This window comes from Malus domestica, chromosome 06 (assembly GCF_042453785.1).
Source record: "Malus domestica chromosome 06, GDT2T_hap1".
Taxonomy (NCBI): Eukaryota; Viridiplantae; Streptophyta; class Magnoliopsida; order Rosales; family Rosaceae; genus Malus; species Malus domestica.
Genome location: NC_091666.1, coordinates 27,535,700 through 27,559,683, shown reverse-complemented (window position 1 = coordinate 27,559,683; position 23,984 = coordinate 27,535,700). Strand labels below are relative to the sequence as shown.

The 23,984-nt window shown below is 38.0% G+C and overlaps 1 protein-coding gene and 2 pseudogenes across 2 annotated transcripts; 1 reads left to right on the top strand and 2 right to left on the bottom strand.

The window, feature by feature from the left end:
* Positions 1-1,669: 1,669 nt before the first annotated feature.
* LOC103420289 (cytochrome P450 CYP749A22-like) lies at positions 1,670-5,088 on the bottom strand. 2 transcript variants are annotated; one of them, XM_029103830.2, is made up of 6 exons: positions 4,724-5,088; positions 4,405-4,631; positions 4,095-4,327; positions 3,633-4,011; positions 3,113-3,520; positions 1,670-1,872 (listed from the first exon to the last, which is right to left on the bottom strand). In XM_029103830.2, the coding sequence occupies exons 1-6, from the start codon at positions 5,004-5,006 to the stop codon at positions 1,843-1,845; spliced, it is 1,560 nt and encodes a 519-aa protein (XP_028959663.2). In that variant the 5' UTR covers positions 5,007-5,088; the 3' UTR covers positions 1,670-1,842. The 2 variants fall into 2 exon arrangements, with proteins under 2 accessions (XP_028959663.2, XP_070680145.1); XM_070824044.1 differs by lacking the exon at positions 1,670-1,872 and having other exon boundaries at positions 2,978-3,520.
* A 95-nt stretch (positions 5,089-5,183) lies between these two features.
* On the top strand, positions 5,184-18,687 carry LOC103420298 (beta-glucosidase 24-like; annotated as a pseudogene).
* A 2,482-nt stretch (positions 18,688-21,169) lies between these two features.
* Positions 21,170-23,650, bottom strand: LOC103437599 (RNA polymerase II C-terminal domain phosphatase-like 4; annotated as a pseudogene).
* Positions 23,651-23,984: the final 334 nt, after the last annotated feature.

The window sequence follows — 23,984 nt, the reverse complement described above, 5'->3', positions numbered from 1 at the left end:
CAGTTAGTGTGGTAAGTCAGTTTATGCACTCACCTAGTGAAGCTCATATGGATGCAGTAACCCATATTTTGAGGTACTTGAAGATGGCTCCTGGCAGAGGCTTGGTTTTCTCCAAGAATGGTCATTTGAATGTCGAAGGGTATACAGATGCAAATTGGGCAAGTTCTATCACTGATCGGCGATCTACATCTGGATACTTTACGTTTGTGGGTGGTAATTTAGTTACTTGGAGAAGCAAGAAACAAAAAGTGGTGACTAGGTCAAGTACAGAAGCTGAGTTTCGTAGTATGTCGCATGGTATATGTGAGTTGTTGTGGTTGAAAAAATTATTGAGAGATCTTGGGTTTAACCCTAAAGGTGCTATGAGACTTCATTATGATAACAAGGCTGCTATTGAGATTGCTCATAATCCAGTGCAATATGATCGAACAAAACATGTGGAGATTGATCGACATTTTATTAAGGAAAAATTGGATGCTGGAATTATTATGTTTCTGTTTGTGAGATCTGAAGATCAATTTGCTGATGCTCTTACTAAGGCTGTGTCTAATAGTGTGTTTTCCAACTCGCTTGACAAGTTGGGCATGCGTGACATCTTTGCACCAACTTGAGGGGGAGTGTTGCGAGTTATATATTAGTTAAAGTGTAAATAGTAGTTTATTGTCCCACATTGGTGAAGTAAATATGTAATACCAATTGTAACTCCTTTATATACTCCACTTTGGAGATTAATGAATATATAAGAAATTCCCAAATATTGTCATATATATTTTTGGTATTTACCATGTTTTGTTTAATATTGGTATTTACCATGTTTAGTTCGATAGTATTGTCATATTTGACTCGAGATTAATTGCTAATGAATCTTATGTGATTAAGCTTCCAGGACCTTGTTTTAATAAAATTTGTTTTCACCATTGACGATGCATTACAACTGAAAATGTTTGCTTAGAAGATCGTTTGCCTTTCCTAATATTTTATTCGAGGATGATAGGATTATAGTTGAAACGTCTATTACTGTTATAGTTTTGTTTTTTGTACATAGTTTAGGCCCATATTCTACGTAAACAATCCCTAATTCTCGAGGCACACGGATTCTACCAAACCGAAACAAAAACTAGGAAAGATTACTAGTAAGATACACAAAGGCCAAGTGCACGTAGCCCGGGGGAAAGTGGGAGGCATGCGCATAGCGTTGTAGAATCATTGACAGACCAACCTTGACTTGAGTGATTTATAAAATCAACGGTTGACATTATTTAAAAATGCCTCGGCATTTAAAATGGGTGCGCGACCATTGCAGATTTTCTTGCCCAATTCTTGTGTCTATGATGCACATCTTACTTTAAATCCTAAACACGTACAAACGACAATCTCATAATTTCCACAGTAAAAGGATTCAGATTTTTCACATTCACTAGTTCAATAACACGGAACTGATGACGTTTATATGAGGAAGACAGGGTTGTATTGTACAGACTTGTAGTTGAGATGTCTACATTAATGCTTAGTTTTTATATAGGTTGTTTGCCGGCCCCTTCCATATTCCACATAAACAATTCCTAATCATCGGCCGGGTACGTTTGCATTTTCTTGATGGATTCTTTATAACAAACCCAAAAAAAGAAAGAAAATTTTGTGACAGATTCTGCCAAAGTAAGCAGAATAATAGCTTGAAAAAGTTGAAATGATAATTGACTAATACAAACAATCAGTAGTTGATCAGTTGATACTTTGCAAGATTTACGCAAGACATTCACCTTTGCAGTTCAAAGTGGGTGAAGCAGTACCTGAATTCCGTGTTGTGGACGAACTGTCACATTCCGTGTTGTGGACGAACTGTCACATAATGAATGGGCAAGTGGACATAACCTGGGGATAGAGCCAATGAGTAGCATTGTAGAATCATTGACATGCTATGCGATGGTAGTCTCCCTTACTTTTTATTTAGTAATAGACCCACCTTGCTATAAGGTTTAGGAAGTTTTAACAAAACATTCTCAATACTGTTCACTTTTAACGAAAAACTACATTTATATATTTCCCTGGTACTATTCAATATACCTTTAAAAATAACTTTTCATTAAAAATAAAGTTTTTTTGAATTTTTCGTTAGTTTTCCTTAAAGTTTATGGCCTATCCTAAAATTAGTTGGGTTGATAATTTTCCTTAAAACCCATGTCTACCTTGAGATTAATTTAATGACATGCTCTATGCGATTAAGATTTTGATGCATTACAACTGAAAATATTTGCTTAACAGATCACTTTCTCCTAATATTTTAGTAATTATGTCCATATTCTAAGTAAACAATTCCTAATCATGTATTTATTCTCATTTTCTCGAGGCACACGGATTCTTTCTACTTTCTACCAAACCAAAACAAAAACTAGGAAAGAGTACTAGTACGATACACAAAGGCCAAGCGTAGCCCCGCGGCGCCCTGGGCCGGGGGGGGGGGGGTTGAAGTGTGAGGCATACGGGTAGAATCATTGACAGACCAACCTTAACTTGAGTGGTTTATAAAATGAACCGTTGACGTGCCTTGAAAATGCCTCGGCCTTTGGCAAGGATTCACAACTAGTGCAAATTTTCTTGCCAAATTCTGGTATTTGTAATGCAAATCTTACTCTCAAGCCTAAACATGTACGAACGAAAACCATAATTTCCACAATAAAAGGAGTCAGATTTTCACATTCACTGGTTCAATAACACATATTGGACGGTGTCCCATCATAATCGTATTTTACTCATGACGTTTATATGAGGAAGACGGTTGTATTGTATAGACTCGCAGTTGAGACGTCTATGTTAATTCTTAGCTTTATATAGGTTGACTGCCGGCCCCTTCCATATTCCACACAAACAATTCCTAATAATCGGCCAGTTACGTTTGCATTTTCTTGATGGATTCTTTATAACAAACCAAAAGGAAAAAACAAAATTTGTGACAGATTATCCGAGAGTGCTGCCAAAGTAAGCAGAAAAGTAGCTTGAAAAAGTTGAAATGATAATTGACATACATAAAATCAGTGGTTGATCAGATGATATAAATTTTGCAAGATTTAAGCACCAAATTCACCTTTGCAGTTCAAAGTGAGTGAAGCATTACCTGAACTCCGTGTTGTGGACGAACTGTCACATACTGAGTGGGCAAGTGAACATAACCTGGGGATAAAGTGAAGGAGTAGCGTTGTAGAATCATTGACAGAACAATCTTTGCTTCATTGATTGCAAAGTTTAAGCCCACACAACTTCGAGGTCCTATTCCAAACGGCACAAATACACCTATATTATTGTTCGTTGCTTTAGCAATCCCTTCCGCAAATCTCTCTGGTTTGAAAAGTTGTGTGTCCTCTCCCCAGATTCGAGGATCATGGTGAAATGATAGATTTGAGACAATTAATTCAACATTAGCAGGAACAGTAACATTTCCCAGTCTAACTTCCCTTTCAACTTTCCTTCCAAAACTAGCAACAGGGGGATATAAGCGTAGAGATTCATTCAAGATCATACTCATCTGCGCGAACACGAACACGAAAAGTAGATACCAAATCAAGATTACTTCCAATTTTAATTCAAGCTTAATTTTGCCGCTCAAGACAAGCAATAGTTAGCGGTGACTTTCTTACTGTTTTCATTTTGGCGATGCCATCGAGATTTGGAGCTTGTTTGCCGAATAATTCTATGACCTCCTTTCTTGCTTCATCTTGCCAATTCGTATGGAGTGCTAGAAGAAAGACGGTCCAACCAAGCGAAGTATTTGTGGTTTCTTGTCCAGCAAAATAAAAAGTCTTGCACTCGTCAACCAAATCATCCACCGAAATCCTCTGGTCGTCACTGGCATCATGATGAGCCTTCAAAAGTAATCCAAAAAAATCACTCCCAAAGCTGGCTTCTTCTCCACTTATTACCGTCTTTTGTCTTTTATTAGCGATATCCATTATGGAGGCATATACACCTTTTACAAGTTTGTCTGCTTCGATCTCATCACTAGTTTTGAAAAATTTACTGCAACATTAAGCGAAAGGACTAATAACCATGAGAACACAAGTAACACTCCAAGAAAATCTTGTGGAATGAACTGAGATTACCTGATGCCAGGAATCCCGACTGTGAGGGCGTTTTTAGAAACTAGGAAGGCTAACTTCATCAACATCTCAAAAATGTTCTGTCCTTCTAAATAGCTGCTGCCAAATGCTGTTCTCGAAATCACTTCTGAAGTGAACAACCTGAACTCTTCAAACATCTCAATTTCTTTTTCTTCATTATTTCTCCACCTTTCAAGCATAGTCTCAGCACTAGCTACCATATCTGGAAACATAATCTAGAAAATAATACTGTCATGCTATCAACAAATTTAGCTTCTGCAATATTTACCACAGTAACTATAAAAAAACTTACTTTTAAGCATTCTCCATGGAAGGCATGGGTAGCAAGCTTTCGCAATTTTCCCCATTTTTCAGATTCGGTTGTTGTCACAAGGCCGTCTCCTAATAGCTTCTTCACAAAGGTAGTGGGATCTCTTTTCGGATAAGCTTTATCTTTGTTACTCATTATCTCTTTGCATAACTCAGGTTCCGTAATGACCAATTGAGCAAGAGAACCATGCCACTGAAGATAATTCTTCCCTACAATTTCATGCAAAAATGACCAAAATTTAGGTTGGAACGAATTTAAAAAACGACATTTAACTAAAAGAGAGATATATATAGCTCGTTACCATATATCTGTGACCAGGAGTGTATGTGAGGTACAACTACAGAAAATATGTCGTGCGATAAATTCTTGGGTCTGCGCATGACTTCCTTTTTCATGTCGGAGATTTCTTTGGTGTTTCCATGGATAAGTCTGTAAGGAGGGCCTTTGATCCCCTGCGCTTTCATCATCTTCTGTATGCGTGTCGGAGTCCACCATAGTTTGTGTACAATCTTGATGAGAACAAAGACATGAAATACACACAGAAAGCTTGAAAGAATAACTACTATGCCTCCCAAAGAACTCATTTTTTGGTACTGATCGGATTTTCAGCTGTCCGGAGTCTAAAGTTTCCTTATTTTTGTCCTCTAGACAAATAATCCTTCTAGAGCACCTAAACGTGTTACTTTCACAACAAAATGTATCCTCCCTTTTATATATGATTGGATGGGCCGTTTGGGAATTTTAGTGGGCGTTGAGCTGACATGGCAAAGCTTCATTGGTTAGAGCGAAGCTGCAAGGTGCTCTTCCTACGCATCCAAGTACGAAATCTCATTTTCACACTTTTATTTTTATACTAAGGGGATTAGAGAATAAATTGGCTATGAACTCACAATTTTTGAAATTCGAACTTGTCATTTCACTTACAAGTGAAAATGAATACTAATAAACTGTAGTACTAAACGGTCTTAAGGTGTAATAATAATGAAGGTTTTTTGTTTTCCAAACATTTAAGATTTTAAGAAAGGCAAATACTAAGAATTATGTAACATCCCACATTACTCAGATGAGTGATCCTTAAATGTATATTCTCATCCCTACCTAGCACGAGGCCTTTTGGGAGCTCACTGGTTTCGGGTTTCGTAGGAACTCCGAAGTTAAGCGAGAAAGGGGCCAGAGCACTCCCAGGATAGGTGACCTATTGGGAAGTTGCTCGTGAGTTCCCAGAAACAAAACCGTGAAGGCGTGGTCGGGGCCCAAAGCGGACAATATCGTGCTACGGTGGTGGAGTGGGCCCGGGTAGTGATCCGTCCTGGGTCGGGATGTGACAAATTATGCATGGTTCTAAAAGATGTTAAGCGCTAATCGAACGGTGGGCTGAAGCCTAAACAGATTAGACGAATTTAAGTAAATTTATTATATATCATATAAATAAATATCTATTTACACTTAAAAAAAAACTATACTTATATTATATTAGAAATTTAAAAACGATAAAATAAAATAATATATATATAAATATAAATACTACTTATACATAATAAAGTGCAGTCATTCAGTGCTACGGTCTGATGGTATTCCTCTTCACTTCGAAGTGAGAGGTCATATGTTCGAATCTCGTGGATGGCGAATTTGATACCAAATTAGGCTATCTATTGTGCGGTTTAGCCGAACTCCCCATGCCCTTAGTGTAAAAATATCAATGTATTAAAAAAAAAAAAAAACTGAAACAGAACTCCCCTCTCTTTAATATAAAAATATCGATGTACTAAAAAATAAAATAATAAAATAATAAAATGGAGTAGTTATTGTTTACCCCAATTAAAAATATGAGCTACTTTATACTCAATAAATTGGGCCAGTCCATTTCCTCTTTCGTTTTTCACGATGATATCTCCTCTCTCCCCCACCTCTCTCTCTCCATCTCTCTTCTGCATGCAAGCATCAGACGATTCAAGCCATATTTCTCAGTATTCTCTCTCACAATCTGGGCTTAAATTTTACATCCCATGGCTAGGCCGGACTAAATTCTTACATATTCTCCATCTCCATGAGTAGGATTTTACCAAGTAAAAATCATTCTTCTTTATTCTGTTCTTTTTTCATTTGTTTGATCATTTATATGAAACTGATGGGGTGTTAATAATGGATCCTACACAGAGGGAAGCTTAAGTGGCGGAATTAACCAAGAGGGTATTGATCACTACAATTGCTTGATCGATGAACTAATAAAAAATGGTGAGACAGCTACCAGTTTTTCTGTACTTAGAGAGTTGAATTAGTTATGTGTTCGGTTTAATGTATTTTCTGCATTCTAACGCAGGCATCACACCTTTCGTGACGATTTATCACTTTGACATGCCGCTAGCCCTGGAAGAGAAGTATGGAGGCTTACTGAATCGCTCATTCGTGTAAGGCTTTTTCGAAAACCATTTTGCACGCATATATCATTTTGTGAACATGAATTGAAAAATATGAACTTCATAAGATAAATAAAGAATATAATATCAATCTCATAATGTATAATAATGATATGGTCGATTTTCCAGGAATGACTTTAGTGTTAAAAGTTAATGCTTTACTTAAACTAATTCTGTGTAAAAGGGCTGACTGTTGCCTTTATCAGTCGACCCATTCTATTTATCAATCGACCCAATTACTTCAGTCGGCTTATATATATATATATATATATATATATATATATATATATATATATATATATCAGAAATATCTGAATGAAAATATCAGATCTCTGTTTTAAGAAAAAGCATCAGGCCTCTGTTTCCAAAGCTCTCTGCACTCTGTTTCTTTGATTTTCAATCTTTATCATTTTATTCAAGTTTTAGTAATGATGAAAGATTGTCTAAATACCAACATGGTATCAAAGCAAATCTGATCAAAGAGTGGGGCGTGGGAAAATTCTAAGTGAAACCCTAGAATCAAAAAATTTCAAATTCATGGCTGGTTCAAGTAGCAGTGGAGAGATTCAAACTCCTATCTTTAATGGAGTGAATTATGACTTCTGGAGGACAAAGTTGAGAATAATTTTTGTATCTCATGATTTGTGGAGCTTGATTGAAGATGGCTATGTGGTACCCCTAAGTACTGAAGTTCTGACAGAGACTCAAACAAAGTAGCTGAAGGAAAACATCAAGAGAGATGCAAAAGCTCTTGGGGTCATCCAAAATGATATCTCAGATGAAATTTTTCCGAGAATCTCGAATGAGACAAGTGCCAAATCAGCTTGGGATGTACTGGTGAAATTCTACAGATGCTCTACTAAGGTAAGGGCTGTCAAACTCCAATCTTTGAGAAGAGATTTTAAGTATATAAGAATGAAAGATGATGAATTGCTAGATGATTACCTGAGTAGATTGTCTGAGATTATTAATCAAATGAAAAGCTATGGTGAAATCTTGTCTGATGAGAGAATAGTTCAGAAGTATCTAATTAGTTTGCCAAGAAAGTAGGACAACATAGTTTCAATCATAGAGGAGACTAAGGATTTGTCAACTTTGAGTGTTGAAGAATCGATTGGTTCTCTCAAAGGTTTTGCTCAGAGGCTATCTAGGTATGACAACAATGATGTAGAAAATGCTTTCCAAACACTTACAGTGAATCCAAAAACTCAAGCTAGTTCAAGTCAAAGCAAAGCCAAGTCCAACAAGAATTGGAAAGGCAAAAACAAAGTGTGGGAAGGAAAGGGTAATTTTGAAGAGAAGAAAAAGTTTGAGAAGAGTTTGTATGTTTCGAAGTGCAAAATTTGTGACAAAGCTCATTCCGGTGAATGTTGGTTTAAAGGAAAAGTGAAATGCCACAAGTGTAGGAGATTCGGGCATATGCAAAAGGATTGTACCTACAAAGATAATCAGCTAGCTCACTACACCAAAGCAGAAGATGAAGAGACCAATATGTTTTATGTTGGTCATGATACAACCGTCCAAGAAGAAGCTATAGTTTGGTTTGTGGACAGGGGCTGTAGCAATCATATGACTGCGAATAAGAACATTCTCCATAATGTTGACACTACAAACCTAACCCGAGTGAAGATGGGAAATGGGCAGCTAGTCGATACATTGGGAAGAGGTACTATTGCCGTGCATACGAAGAATGGAAAGATGTTCATCAAGGATGTCATGTTAGTTCCTGATTTGAAGCAAAATTTGCTAAGTCTTGGACAACTCATTGAGCATGGCTACTACTTATATTTTGGAGACAATACTTGCAAGATATATGATAGGAGGAATCGTTAACAACTCTTGGCTAAGATTGAGATGAGGAAGAGTACAAGTTTTCCTCTCATAATTGAGTATGCAACTCAATCTGCATTCAAGATGGAAGTGCAAGAAGATTCAAAGCTATGGCATAAAAGGCTTGGCCACTTGAATTTTCAAAGTCTCAAGAAGCTACAAGAAAAAGAAATGGTGCATGGGTTGCCAAGTATCCAAGAAAATGAAGAAATCCGTGAAGGGTGTGCACTTGGGAAGCATCATAGAGATTTATTTCCACATGGTAAAGCTTGGAGAGCAAAAGCTCCAATGGAATTGATTCATACAGATGTTTGCGGACCCATGAAGACCTCTACTCAAGTGGGAAACAAGTATTTCCTAATCTTCGTGGATGATTATTCTAGAATGACTTGGGTATACTTTCTAAGACAGAAATCAGAAGTGTTCTCAATCTTCAAGAAGTTTCAAGCTATGGTTGAGCGACAATCTGGGTATCTAATCAAAGTTCTTATAAGTGACAGAGGAGGAGAGTACACATCCACAGAATTTGATAAGTTTTGTCAAGATATTGGCTTGGAAAGTCAACTTATTGTCAGCTACACTCCACAACAAAATGGAGTAGCTGAGAGAAAAAACAAAACCATAGTCGAAATGGCTAAGGCAATGTTGCATGACAAGGGAATACCTCAATATTTGTGGGGTGAGGCAGTTAATACAGCGGTCTACTTGATGAATAGGCATCCAACAGTGGCAGTTGAAGGTAAGACACCATTTGAGGCATGGAGTGGAAGAAGGCCATCCGTGAATCATTTGAGAGTGTTTGGGTCAATCTGCTTTGCTTATGTTCCGAAAGAACTAAGACAAAAACTTGATGAGTCAAGTGAAAGATGCATTTTCGTAGGCTATGCTTCATACACAAAAGGGTACAGACTCTACAATTTAAAAAAAAAGAAAGTTGTGGTTTGTAGAGATGTTCTTTTTAGTGAGAAATCTTCGTGGGTGGAATCAAGCAACCATCCGAGAGGAATCTGCACTAATTAGAATTGAAGAAGAAAATCAACCAAATGAGGAAGAAATTGAGCCAAAAATTCCACAATTATCACCTGAAAATAGTCCTCAAGTTCACTCTCCTACACCTTCGAGTCCAAGTTCAACACCAGTTCGGTTAAGGAGCTTAAATGAAGTCTATGAAAGCTGCAATTTTTGTGTTGAAGAACCAGAAAACTTTGATGATGCAGTGAAAGAAGAGACATGGAAGGCTGCAATGCAAGAGGAGATCAATGTCATTGTGAAAAACAAGACATGGGAACTAGTGGACAGACCTTGTGACAAATCCATCATTGTAGTGAAATGGATTTATAAGACTAAGCTAAATCAAGATGGTTCCGTTTAAAGGAACAAAGCTAGATTGGTAGCAAAAGGTTATTCTCAGAAACCCGGGTTTGATTTCCAAGAAACATTTGCACCGGTAGTTAGGCATGAAAAAATCAGAGGCCTTATTTCTGTAGCTGTTCAGAAGGGGTGGTTTCTACACCAACTTGATGTCAAGTCAGCTTTCCTAAATGGAGTCCTAAAAGAAGAGGTGTTCGTTGATCAACCTCAAAGATTTGTTCTCAAAGGACAAGAGCACAAGGTGTATAAGCTTAAGAAGGCACTTTATGGCCTGAAACAAGCTCCGAGAGCATGGTATGGAGAGATCGACTCATATTTCAATGAAATAGGTTTTCAAAGAAGTGAGAATGAACCTGCCCTCTATGTCAAAACTGAAGCGACTAGACCAGATATTATGTATGCTGCAAACTTGTTGTCCAGATTTATGCACAAGCCTACTTGCATTCACTATGGAGCTGCAAAAAGGATCATAAGATACATACAAGGTACACTTGACTTTGGTATTATGTATGAAAGGAATGTTAAGCCCAAATTGTATGGGTTCTGTGATAGTGACTGGGGAGGTAGTGTGGATGATTTGAAGAGCACATCTGGCTATATTTTTACACTAAGGACTGGTGTATTCTCTTGGGCATCTAAGAAACAGAAATCAGTTGCACTATCAACGGCAGAGGCTGAGTATGTGTCGGCTTCAATTGCAACTTCTCAAGCAGTGTGGCTGAGAAGAATTATGCAAGATTTTGGTGAGAAACAAGAATCAGCAACTCATATCCTTTGTGACAATAAGTCAGCTATTGCCATGAGCAAGAATCCTATCTGTCATTGTAAATCAAAGCATATTACTCTGAAGCATCACTACATCAGATGTGCTGTGGAAGACAAGGAAGTGGATGTGGTCTACTGCAAGACAGAAGATCAAGTTGCTGATATCTTCACCAAGGCATTACCAAAGGACAAATTCATCTACCTAAGAGAACTTTTGGGAATGAAGCAGCAAAGCATTAAGAGGGAGTGTTAAAAGTTAATGCTTTACTTAAATTGATTCTGTGTAAAAGGGCTGATTGTTGCCTTTATTAGTCGACCCATTCTATTTATCAGTCGACCCAATTACTTCAGTCGGCTTATGTATTGAGCCATATATATATATCAAAAATATCTGAATGAAAATATCAAATCTATATTTTAAGAAAAAGCATCAGCCCTCTGTTTCCAAAGCTCTCTGCACTCTGTTTCTTTGATTTTCAATCTTTATCATTTTATTCAAGTTTTATTAATGATGAAAGATTGTATAAATACCAACATTTAGAGACTATAGCGATCTTTTATTCAAAAAATTTGGAGACATAGTTAAACATTGGTTCACAATTAATGAGCCAAACATTCTTGCTCAATATGGTTATGAACTTGGGATTTCCCCACCAGGGAGGTGTTCACTTCCATCAACCCCTTGTGCATTAGGGCCTCATTTGAAATGTTGGGAAACCGTCAGTCCATGCAAGTTTGGTGGTAACTCGTCAACAGAACCTTACCTTGCAGCCCATAACATAATCATTGCCCATGCCACTGTGGCTAAGCTCTACAGAGAAAAATATCAAGTGAGAGACTCGAGGAAATTCATACGAATTCAATTGTTTCAACTCTTTTAATCTTATTACTAAAATTTAGTTTGAATGTCATCTTTTAGGAACAACAAAAGGGTGAAGTTGGAATCGTCCTTGTTTCACAATATTTTTTGCCATATACACAATCAGAAGAAGATAAGCCGCAGCAGGAAGACTTTTTGACTTCTACCTCGGATGGTGAGTAGAAGCCATCAATACCATGATTAGACCTGTAAACGGATCAGGTTTACTGGGTTTGGGTCGGGTCCAATCCGACCTATTAATTTAACGGATCACCCAAATCCAACCCGTTAAGCTAACGGGTCATTCAAACTCAACTCGTTAAGTTAATGGATCACCCGTTTCACCAGTTAACTATTTTTTTTACCAGGTTAACAAACAAACAAATAAAAAAATGCAATTAAGCTTAAACAAAAACAAAACTTTGATTCAAGAACAAAATCAACATACAACAATTAATTTGGATAAGCTTGGACGAATGCAATTAAGCCAGCGCTGGACAAAACAACCTTTGGCAATTCCTCTTCTCCCTTTGCAAATTTCACCCCTGCTGGCGGAGTGGGTGTTCGGGATTTCTAAGAATTGCAGACGCTATGGGATGTCAAAAGCTGAGTTGAGAATTGCAGGCGCAGCAAAGGTGAGCTCGAGGGATTGAATCTGAGAGATGTCTCTTTTCGCATCCGGCTGATTATAGGCTTGCAGCCGTTCGATCCGCACAGGGCCACCCATTTGGGCTTAGGACTATTGAATTTACACAAAAGTCTTCATTAACGGGTGTTAACGGGTTTTACAAGTTCACCCAAAATGACCCGTTAACCACCCAACCCCGTTTATCACTCACCCAAATACTAATTTTAACGGGTCAGGTTGAAAATGCCAGGTCTAATCATGATAATTGATTATCATGAGAACTTGCATGTTTTAATCATTTTATGATAAGCTTTTTCATTAGTAATGCTACTTTTTTGTGCATTAGGTTTATGGGACCATTAGTATTCGGAGATTATCCACAAAGTATGAGAGAGAGGGTGAAGGAGAGGCTTCCCACTTTTCTTGCAGAAGAGAAAGTTCTGCTCAATGGGAGTTTAGGGTTCGTTGGAATCAATTTTTATACATCTACGTATGCCAAACATAAGGCTCCTCCTCCAGGTGAGGCGTTGCGTTATTCCTTCGATATATGGGCCGAAAACAATAGGTAAGATACCTTGCTGTCTGGAACCATATATAGGACAAAAAAAAAATCAAACATAAAGTATAGTTTTAATATTCCGTCTTGTTGATCGTGTTTTGATTGTTGCAGCCATCAAAGATGAAGAATTTCTTAGTGTGGTAAGAAACTTTTTGAAATTTTATGTTCTTGCTAGTTTTGTAAGAAATGAAACATCGGTGTTGTCGGCTTTGTTTGAGGAAAATGCGTGGTTAATTTTTTCCTTACGGTGCAGACCGATAGTCATTGGCCGGAAGGGCTTCAGAAGCTGTTGGAGTACGTAAAGGATAATTATCAAAATCCAAAAGTCTACATTTCTGAAAATGGTTCGATTTCTTAAGCTTCAGTTAATCCTTGCACATATACTTTTAATCAAAATATGCATAACAAAAATAAAAACTGATGACATTGTATCTTCTGTTAACCTATATCAGATGATTAACATATACTGTAATCTTGTATACTGAATCAAGAACAGAGGAGAAAGAAAGAGAGACTAGAGAGAAGTTTAGAGATAGAAGAACAATCTGTTATATTTCTTGATCATTTTTAAGTAATTACATGATGAGTTCTTATATATACTGTTACATATAACAGCTAACTAACTAACTATAGTAAGATTGTGACAAGTGTCACAATGTTAAAACACTATACTCTAACATCCCCCCTCAAGAACATGCGGTGATGAACCAAGCATGAGATTGCGGCAATGAGTCCCTTGGTAAGAATATCGGCAAACTGCTCTTGAGAAGATACAAATTGCACTAATAGTTGTTTCTGTGAGACCCTTTCGCGAACAAAATGGACGTCGACTTCGATGTGCTTGGTCTTTTGATGCTGGACAGGGTTGAAAGACAAGGCAATGGCTGACAGATTGTCACAAAAGAGGACAGGCACACTAGGTAAGGGAATGTGCAGAAAAACTAACAACTGTTTGATCCAATCCAACTCAGTAGATGTAAACGATAAAGCTCGGTACTCAGCCTCGGTTGAGGATCGAGAAACAGTTTGTTGCTTCTTGGAGGACCAGGAAATCAGACTATTACCCAAAAAAACCACCAAACCAGTAGTAGATTGCCTGTCATTAGGGTCCCCTGCCCAATCAGCATCACTAAAAGCCTTCAACTGCAAATCTCCTTGAGTATATGTGATACCAAACTGCATTGTGCCCTTCAGATATCGTAATATGCGTTTAACCGCAGTAAAATGGGACACCATGGGATTCTGCATGAACTGACACACTTGGTGCACAGAAAAAGCAATGTTAGGCCGTGTGAAAGTCAAGTATTGAAGAGCTCCTACAAGACTTCGATACAACGTAGGATTGGAATAAGGTTCCCCATCCTCCTTCAGTAACCTGTTGTAAGGAAGACATGGGGTATCACACGGTTTGGCTTCAAGCATTTCAGATTTAACCAATAAATCCTCAACATATTTGGTTTGGGACAGGAACAAACCATGTGCAGTCTTAGTGATTTGAATCCCTAAGAAGTAGTGGAGTAGGCCTAAGTCCTTGATATCAAACTCAGTGGTGAGAGCACTAATGACCTGTGTAATTGCATCAGAAGCATTGCCAATTATAATGATGTCATCCACATAAAGAAGCAACACCACAATTTCATGACCAACATGCTTAACAAACAGAGATGAGTCAGAATATGTGGTCTCAAATCCCAAAGAAGGAAGAAACTGAGTAAAACGGTCATTCCAGGCCCGAGGAGCCTGCTTGAGACCATAGAGAGATTTATGCAGCTTACACACGAGAGAATGATGATTTGGATCTTCAAAACCTGGAGGTTGAGACATGTAGACCTCCTCTTGTAGAAGTCCATGCAAAAACGCATTTTTAACATCCAACTGGCGAAGAGACCAATTAAACTGAGCAGCCAGAGCAAGAACTAACCGTACTGTAGTAGGTTTCACTACAGGGCTAAAAGTCTCTCCATAATCCAATCCGGGTTCTTGACTGAAGCCCTTAGCAACTAACCGGGCTTTGTGTCTTGCAATAGACCCATCTAAGTGTCTCTTAATCTTGAAAATCCATTTACATTCAACCAGGTTCTTGTTTGCTGGTAAGTGAACTAGACTCCAAGTGCCTTGAGCATGTAAAGCATTAACTTCTTCTTTCATGGCTGCTAACCACACAGGTACTTTGATGGCAGACTTATAACTAGCTGGTTCAACCAAGGATAGATCAGTGCCCCTAAAATCCTGAACACTGGCTAAGAGAGCCTTCTTTTTGAAAATCCCACTTTTGCTTCGGGTTTGCATAGGATGCAAATTAAGTGGAGGAATGGGCAAAACTACTGACAGAGTATCAGGATTAAAAACAGGTATTTCTGATGCAGAATTGGAACTGATATCAGGTACCACAGGGATCTAAGAAGAGACTTGGATTGGAGCAGTAATGGACTGAGAACTTGGAGAGACTTCAGGTAAATCCAAGGCAGAAGGTTGATGAGGTGATTCTGGAATAAATGAGACAATTCTATTTTCGGGAGTAACTATAGGGGCATGACAATTGAAACTAGGAGATGGACAAACAACTCTATGTGCAGTTGAATCTGTGTTGGAAGATGCAGTCAATAAATCTGTGTAGGGAAAATGTTGCTCATCAAAGAGAACATGCCTAGAAACAAACACTTTCTTTGTAGACACATGATAGCACAGATAACCTTTATATTTTATGGCATACCCTAGAAACACACACTTTGTGGTTTTTGCATGTAGTTTGGTACTATTATAGGGTTTGAGAAGGGGAAAACAAGCACATCCAAAAATTCGAAGATGTGTAAGCATTGTATATGTCCCAAATAGGATCTCAAAAGGAGATTTGTTATGAAGTACAGCAGTAGGCATTCGATTCATGAGATAGGTGGCTGTTTGACAAGTATAAGACCAGAACTGATGTGGCAACTTGGCTGTTTGGAGCAGTGTGATAGTGGTTTCAATGATATGTCTATGCTTCCTTTCAGCTACCCCATTTTGTTCAGGGGTATAGGGACAAGATAATTGATGTGAAATGCCTTTGTCAAGAAGAAAATGTTTCAATTTGAGGCTGGTATACTCTCCCCCCCCCCATCAGATTGAAGAATTTTAATTGAGGCAGAAAACTGAGTAACAACAAAGGAATGAAAAGCAACAAACGTAGAGAACAAATCAGACTTGTTTATTAAAGGGAAAATCCAGCAATATCTGGTACATTCATCTATAAAGATGGTGTAATATCTATAACCATCCACTGATATACATGGTGCAGAACCCCACAAATCTGTATGAATAGTTTCAAAAGGAATGACTGACTTATTGACATGTTTTGGAAAAGGGAGCTTGCTAAATTTGCCTTCTAGACAGGTATGACATAGCATAGGTAATGAGGATTTGGGAACTGCGACATTAGATTTATGCAACATCAGATAAACAACATTATTTGATGGATGACCTAACTTATGGTGCCACAGATCAGATTGAACAAGTTGTCCAAGAAAGGCCTTAGCTTGATTATTCTTCTGGAAATTGGAAGTGGACAAAGAGTGGATAGGATACAGCCCATTACTGCACAAGCCTCTGTAGAGGATCCTCCCTGTGGTTTTGTCCTGAATCCAAAAACAAAAAGCATCAAATATAGGCCAGCAATTATTGTCAAGACAAATGCGATGTACTGACAACAGGTTCTGAGTTAATTGAGGAACACAGAGCACAGAGTTCAATTTGATTGGAGAAACTGATGTATGAATAGTAGAATGACCAATATGAGATACTTTCAAACCTTCCCCATTTGCAGTGTGAATTGTTTCATTGGATGGATATGGTGATGCCAGGGACAGATTAGTCAAATCAGCTGTCATATGATTGGTGGCCCCAGAGTCCGTGAGCCACACTTGAGAAGGACCTGAAGAACTTGATGACTGAGGTGCAGAGTTGTGCACTGTATGCATGGCTTGCATAGGGGGTTGCGGTGCATGAAACTGAGAAGGTGTGAATGAGGAATGCTGAGGAGAAGCTTGATAGGAATTATACTGAACAGGCGGTGGTTGCATAACATATGAGGACTGTGGAAAAACAGAAGAAGGGTTATGCATTCCCAAGTAATTGGGACCCTTATCATTATGGAAGCAATACCAAGTGGTATGGTTACTTCGACCACAAATGTGACATTTTGTTGGCTCATGTGACGAGGCTCCACAGAATGGGGCAGTATGTCCCTCAGAATTGCACAACTGACAAATGTGAGGCATAGGTGCAGAAGGACGACCAAACTGTTGACCAGGAGATGGACCAAGAACTCCAGGATTAGAGTTAGGAAGCATATGTGCCATGGGGGAAAACACTGGTCTAGAATTATAAAATCTCGAGCCCTGATTGAAACGACCTTTGCCCTTGTTCTTGTTCCCATTATAGGGTCTAAAGCCTCCAGTGGCTACCTGAGATTGACCATGATGAGGAGAGAAACCCTGAGACTGAACCGAAGCCCCTTTTGTGTAAGTGGAACCTGTATTAGCAACCATAGCTGTCAGAAGAGGATTATGTACTGAATGGTCAACAATGATTTCCTCTGTAAGTAACTGTGACCGAAAATCTTTCAGTGAAATCACACTTTCACGCCCCCTGATAACACACCTGAAAGTGTTATACTCAGCAGGTAAACCATTCAAAGCAAGAATAACAATGTCTTCATCCGCAAAAAAGACCCCAGCAGCAGACAAATAGTCTCGAGCTTCCTTAATGCGATGAAGATATTGAGAAATCGAATCGGACCCCTTTTTAATGGTTTGCAAATTGGATTTCATCTGAAAGATGCTAGTCCGAGAAACAGTTGAAAATTGTTCCTTTAACCTAAACCACAGATCCTTGGAGCTAGTACTACCAATCGCACACGACATGGCAATAGGAGATAAAGTGGCAGTAATCAATTGCATAATAGCTCGGTCATGCATTTTCCATACTATGTATTCATCATTCAGAGAAGAAGAAGAGATACCAGATTCACCGGATGACGAAGCATATTGAGATGGACAGGCAATCGAACCATCAACATACCCCATGATACCATTGCTATCAAGCAAAAGTTGCATCTGGAAGTGCCAATTGAGATAGTTCGAATCATCAAGCTTGACATTAACCGACGTAGAAATGGAGGAAATCAGGCCCGTAATCGGAGATTGAAGGAGTTGTAGTTGTGAAGCAGTCACCATCGTGAATTCAGGATCAACTTGTCAGTGAAACAATACAACAAACACAAGGTGTGCAGAATTGAGCACGTACCAAAGAAGAGCAAAAGAACGATAGGAAACCCTAGAAATTGCAGAAAGGAGAAATAGAAGAAGACGAAGTCGGATCAAGAAAGAAAAAAGAAACCAATCCGAATCAGAGAAGGCGGAAGCAACAGAGGATCGTATCTTCAAGCGTAAGCAGCAATGGCGATTGATACCATGTTAACCTATATCAGATGATTAACATATACTGTAATCTTGTATACTGAATCAAGAACAGAGGAGAAAGAAAGAGAGACTAGAGAGAAGTTTAGAGAGAGAAGAACAATCTGTTATATTTCTTGATCATTTTTAAGTAATTACATGATGAGTTCTTATATATACTGTTACATATAACAGCTAACTAACTAACTATAGTAAGATTGTGACAAGTGTCACAATGTTAAAACACTATACTCTAACATCTTCTACACCTTTTGTTTGTAGGAATTTCTGATCAAAAGGACAATGGCTCTCCACTTGAAGTACTTTTAGAGAATGATGAGGATCCATATCGAATTTCCTTTGTTACTCGTCACCTGTATCGGATCAATAAGGCAATTAAGCAAGTGATGATGTATATTATTTGACAGTGAAAACAAATATAATGTCTCATTCTTAACAAAAATTATTGCAGGAATGGAGTGAATGTCAAAGGGTACTTTTATTGGGCTCTGTTCGACGATTTTGAATGGGGTATGGGGTTCGAACGTTATGGGATTTACTTTGTTGATTTCAATAACTACACGTGCTACCCGAAGCTCTCTGTTAAGTGGTTACGAGCTTTCCTTCAAGGCTGAGGTCCTGCTATAAGTAGTGCCTGAGTGATCGGTTGTTCAAACTTAATATCGTTGAATCCCACATCAGCCGCAGAAAGAGAGAAATAATAGTTTAAATATTCTAACCTCACTTCAACTAATACCGAGGCCTTTTGTGATAAAACCTCACACCTGACGGATTGTGTAATTTGCAATCCTCAAATTGAGGATAATATCGGTGTTGTTGGAAGTGGACCTTAGGCCCGTCTTTCTGATAATTCTACAAATATTTCATGTAAAGCCAATATCCCTTCGGTTTTCTTGTTGTAATTCATGTTTCTCAAGAAAAAATAAGGCTCTTGATTTGTGCTTCAAGGACGATAATGAAAACATTGTGAAAGATAATGTGCAATACATAACTATCTGTGCTTCCCCATCTTACAATCTCATCTCTAATAACTAGCCCAAAATTTCAGTAAGCGCACAGTTGTTGATTAGCTGTGGGTTGTCGCTATTCTATTTTATTGGCAACGGCATGTCCTGGCGCGCCATGGCTGTAATCGGTAGCATGTTTGTATATTGATCAAAATTGAATCAAACAATTAGTACTGTGAGATTTATATATTCGGGTACTATTCCGCCTCCACTGTGAAATATTGGTTTGTTTTTCCTTCCAGAGTCTCCACAGTGGCTGGTGAGTGTCTCGTAAAAGTAAAACAAATCAGAAGTCAGTAACCAGCCATAATTGGTAAACATAAATACCTTGAAGCAGCTCTGCAGCGTCTTGGAGAAACGAATGCGTGCACATCTCAAGAAGCATCTGATATCATGATAATATTTGGGTTTGAAAATCTTCTCTTGGCATGCAATCAAGAAATAAGATCATTTTTTATGGTACATTGACAGGATTATACAGAAATATTAGAGCAAAACTCGGAAAGAACGCTTGACATGTTTCGGAAGAGATATGCTCACTCACTCAACTCAATGTAAGCAGACTAAATAGAAATATCATTACAAATTCATGATCACCTGCTGTTATGTTTCACCTTCCGCTTTCTTTATGTTAACAGACAAATAGGGAAAATGACCGCTTCTAAGGTGAGTATGGCAAAGTGTATAACTTTTTTTGGTGTTGTACATCAATAATTTCACAAGTTAAGTCACCAAATATTTGCCGGAATGTGCTTGGCATTCAGCGTTCACGTTTCTCCCCAAATCATATTCTGAAACATGATCTGTTATTCTGCTGTTTGCAAATGGATATGATCATTCGTTGAATTATATCTTCGTCATGGCAGGACTTCCATCTGTGGAAGAAGCTTTACTCCAGTTTTTGTGCCCATCGGCTTCTTGGGAAAACAAATATATTCCCATTTTTCAAACGAGTTGGAAGTTATTTGAGCAACATTCTGTTTTCAGGTTTCTCCCTAAACAAAACTTTGATACTTCTTGTTTTTTGTTGCCGTTTGCTTCTTACACTAATGTTCATTATTTGAAGTACACCATTTTTGGTTATGGAAGGGCCTCCACCTGTGGATGAAAGTCACTGCAGTTCTTGTGTTCGTCGGCATGTTGGGTTATGCTGTGTCAATCGTGATTGGCATGGCAGGATTGCCCTGGGTTATTATGTCAGAGGTAGGTAGCTTTACTATTTATTATGCGAAATTTGGCAGAAAAAGATCAACTTCTGTTATGAAGATTTGATGAGTTTTTGTTTTCAGATATTCCCAGTAAATATTGAAGGCTAGGCCGGAAGCTTGTTCACCTTCAATTACATGATGGACTGGAGCTCAGCAGGTTGTCAAAAATTTCCTCTCTTCTTTCCCCTTTTTTTATTTCTGCAATATTTACTCATCACCGGTCATAATTCTACTTCAGAAACGTTTTTCTTCTACTCGGCCTGTGCCAGTTAAATGTTGTATTTGTGGCAAAAGGGTGAACTCTAGAAGAAATAGAAGCATCGCTTGTTTAATAAGATGAATACACAACGGTCTGCCATCAGTAACCCTTGGAGTTTGTAGACTTACTTGCACTGGCGCAGCTGCAGCTTCAAGTACAAGAATAATTACCAATGTGAGTGCAGTTGAAAGGGGATGAATTTGGGAATGTAATTTGAATTTTCAATGTAATTTAAAGTTCAAAGTGTAATTTGAGTATTAATACGGAATTTCAAAAGGGTTAACATCTCGTGTTATGACGAGAAATTTCGCTAGTGACACAAAATATGACATCAATTAAAAGACAGATAATGTTGGAGTCATCAAGCAAATTTGACACTTAATGCAACTAGAGAGAGAAAAAGATTACTATTATGAAATTCAACAGTTCAAAATGAAAGAGAATGGTAATCTCTAAGAGATACGATTGAGCGAGATCAATGGAGGAACCAGTCTACAATGAACGAGACGTTCGGGATCAAAGGTATTTCAAACTATATGCAGACACGGTCAGTGCTGCAAGAACAGATAATGAGGTTTTCATTCGCTTGGCATCAGGTTGCTTTCCCCACAACATATAGTTTTCAGCTTCACTGCACTGTGGATGGAATCAGAACTTGCCTGTTCCAGGCTTCCAGCATCTGCCTGGAACTTTGAGGGAAAGACATAGCCGAAAACTCGTTTACACCCCTTCAATGGTTCCTCCTTCAGAGTTTTCCACACCTACAAGAATAATATCGATTGATAAGAACACATATTAATAACCCTTGTAGATATCAAACGGTGATATTAGTTGTCCTGAAAAAAAATACTTTACCTTCCTTACATCTCTCTGATTGTCCTCCAATTCCTACCAGACAGTTCACAAGAACACATTAGCACACAACAAAATCAAAATAATTTATCACCACAGATCTGGAAGTGGTGGAACTTACATGAAAGAACGTAGTATGGATTTGTTTCAGAACATCAAGAACAGCCGCAAGAGCTCCTTCAGTCTCACTTTCATCACTCTTCAACTCAGAAAGGGACTTACATTTGAACCCACCTTTGTCACTACTCGATCTAAAGAAATGTTATTTTTCGATCAATATTAGATTGCTGTTGTGCTTTGTACAATATTGGATATTTAGCAACATTGATATAACCCTAGTTTAAAAAAGATAAACAACAGATTACTGATGGCGAGTTATCTATAAACAGAGCACTTCTAATTTGCAGTACATCAAGGAATCAAGTACCTACATCTTCTTTATCATCAAGGATCAAAACAGCATTCTCTTGTCCAAGCACAATATCTAGACCTTTTTGATGTCTTTTGATGGCATCCTCACATGATATCACTCTATCACTGAAGTACTCTTTCCTGGGATCAAGCAGCTTCGCCATTTCGAGTGCATAGACTCGTGTACCCATTGTATATATGTACATCTCAAACATTTCACTGGCCTCCTTTAAAAATGTCCTAACAAAAGGCCTCAACTTGATCATCCTATCCACAATGTCCACTTTGAATAGGCTACCTTTTGAAACATCTACAAGTATCATATTGCAACCAAAATGAGTAAATTCAGCGAAAAAAGACTAAGTTATAAAATTAAGTAAATCTAGTCAACCTTATACACCTTGCAAGGAATCAGCTGTTTGGCTCTTTAAGTATTCTTCTTCTGCTGTCATACGATCCAGTTTGCTGGAATTTAGCAGTGTGTGATCTAAATCAAGTACCAAGTAAAGCTTCTTGTGGCGCAACGCCCTCTTGAGGTCTATTTTGCGTAACCGATCAACTTCATCATTGTGAAGCCTTAATCCCTGCAGAAGCAAGCATTTCAGCACCATATTAATTCCAATTTACATCAACATACGTATAAGAATATGGAAATAGATTGAGTAGTCATTGATCCATATATCCAGGAATTTTTTTCCCGCATGTGGGCTGTAACTTTAAGCTATAGAATTTGTTAAAAAGACATCAACTCCGTTACAAATACACGATAGTAACACAATAAGAGTGAAGTTCATTAATTAGAAAGAAAGATGCATGTAGTCAGGGGGATGTATCTAGATTACCTCACAAAATGCATACAAAAAACATACAACCGAAGAAAAACGACAACAAAGCAAGAAAGTATGCAAAAGCAAATACATCATAAACTAGCTACTTAAGTTGTGCCGTACAATTCTTTAAAACATAAAGCTCAGCAGTTAAAAAAATAGATTGGGGAGTCATCCATATATACATAACATAACTAGAAAATGGGTATATGAAACTGTTAAGAGTCTTTTCAGGTAGATTATCTTTCCCGTCAGGGATTGGTAATTCATCAATCACAAGCCAAAACTGGCAGGAATTAAGCAAAGACATTCAAAAATCTTTATTCATGAATTACATTTTAATTACCTTGTGTATATACCCAAATACCACACCAAACTTGTCATTCACCGGCTTCCCACAAACTATACACATATGTTCGAATGAACCAGGATGAGCACAAACATCCTTCTTTCCCGATGATTCTGCACATAGTAACAAAGTGAAGTCAACATCTTGCGCATTCAAAAGGAAACTTTTTTCCCAATTAAAGTATCAACTCCTTAGTAATGTTAAAAATGAGGTCTCGCGACTCACTAATCTTTCTTATGGTATCACCCACACTACGAAACACTTTCTTGCAGTGCAAGGAATTGGAAGGGCATAGCTCATAAAACGAACCAAAACACTATCCCAACTTAGTCAAAATTAGTTAGTTACTTGAGTTTTCTTCTACAAGTACTTGTGCGCCTGACCCTTGAGTTTCCTCTATGCTTCCGAGATCCTCCTCCTTACACCGCTTTCTACTGCAAATTAACTATCATAAGTTATATCTAAGAAAAGTGGAACATCAAAGAAACTTTGTTCCAGTTACAGGAACTGTGAATCTAATAGAACTCATGCTACATTAACAATAAAAGAAAAAGAAAAGGATTTATGTGCCTTCTATCACTGTCGACTTCACTATCATCGTCAAATTCTTCATCCAGCGAGGACTTGCAGGAAGAACTAGAAGAGTGTTGTGGCAAATTGGCAAGACTCATCTAAATTATTCATGCACAAGAAAGAATTTGACATATGCTAATCTCAAGGTGGATTGATAAGGGTGAAAAGATATGAATGCAACATAATATACA

Excerpts from the sequence above, each read along its gene's own strand:
- LOC103420289 (XM_029103830.2), bottom strand. The coding sequence starts at position 5,006 with ATGAGTTCTTTGGGAGGCATAGTAGTTATTCTTTCAAGCTTTCTGTGT. Across the intron at positions 4,328-4,404 it reads TCCATGGAGAATGCTTAAAA|ATTATGTTTCCAGATATGGT; the intron begins GTAAGTTTTTTT and ends ATTATTTTCTAG. Across the intron at positions 3,521-3,632 it reads GCATCGCCAAAATGAAAACA|ATGAGTATGATCTTGAATGA; the intron begins GTAAGAAAGTCA and ends GTGTTCGCGCAG.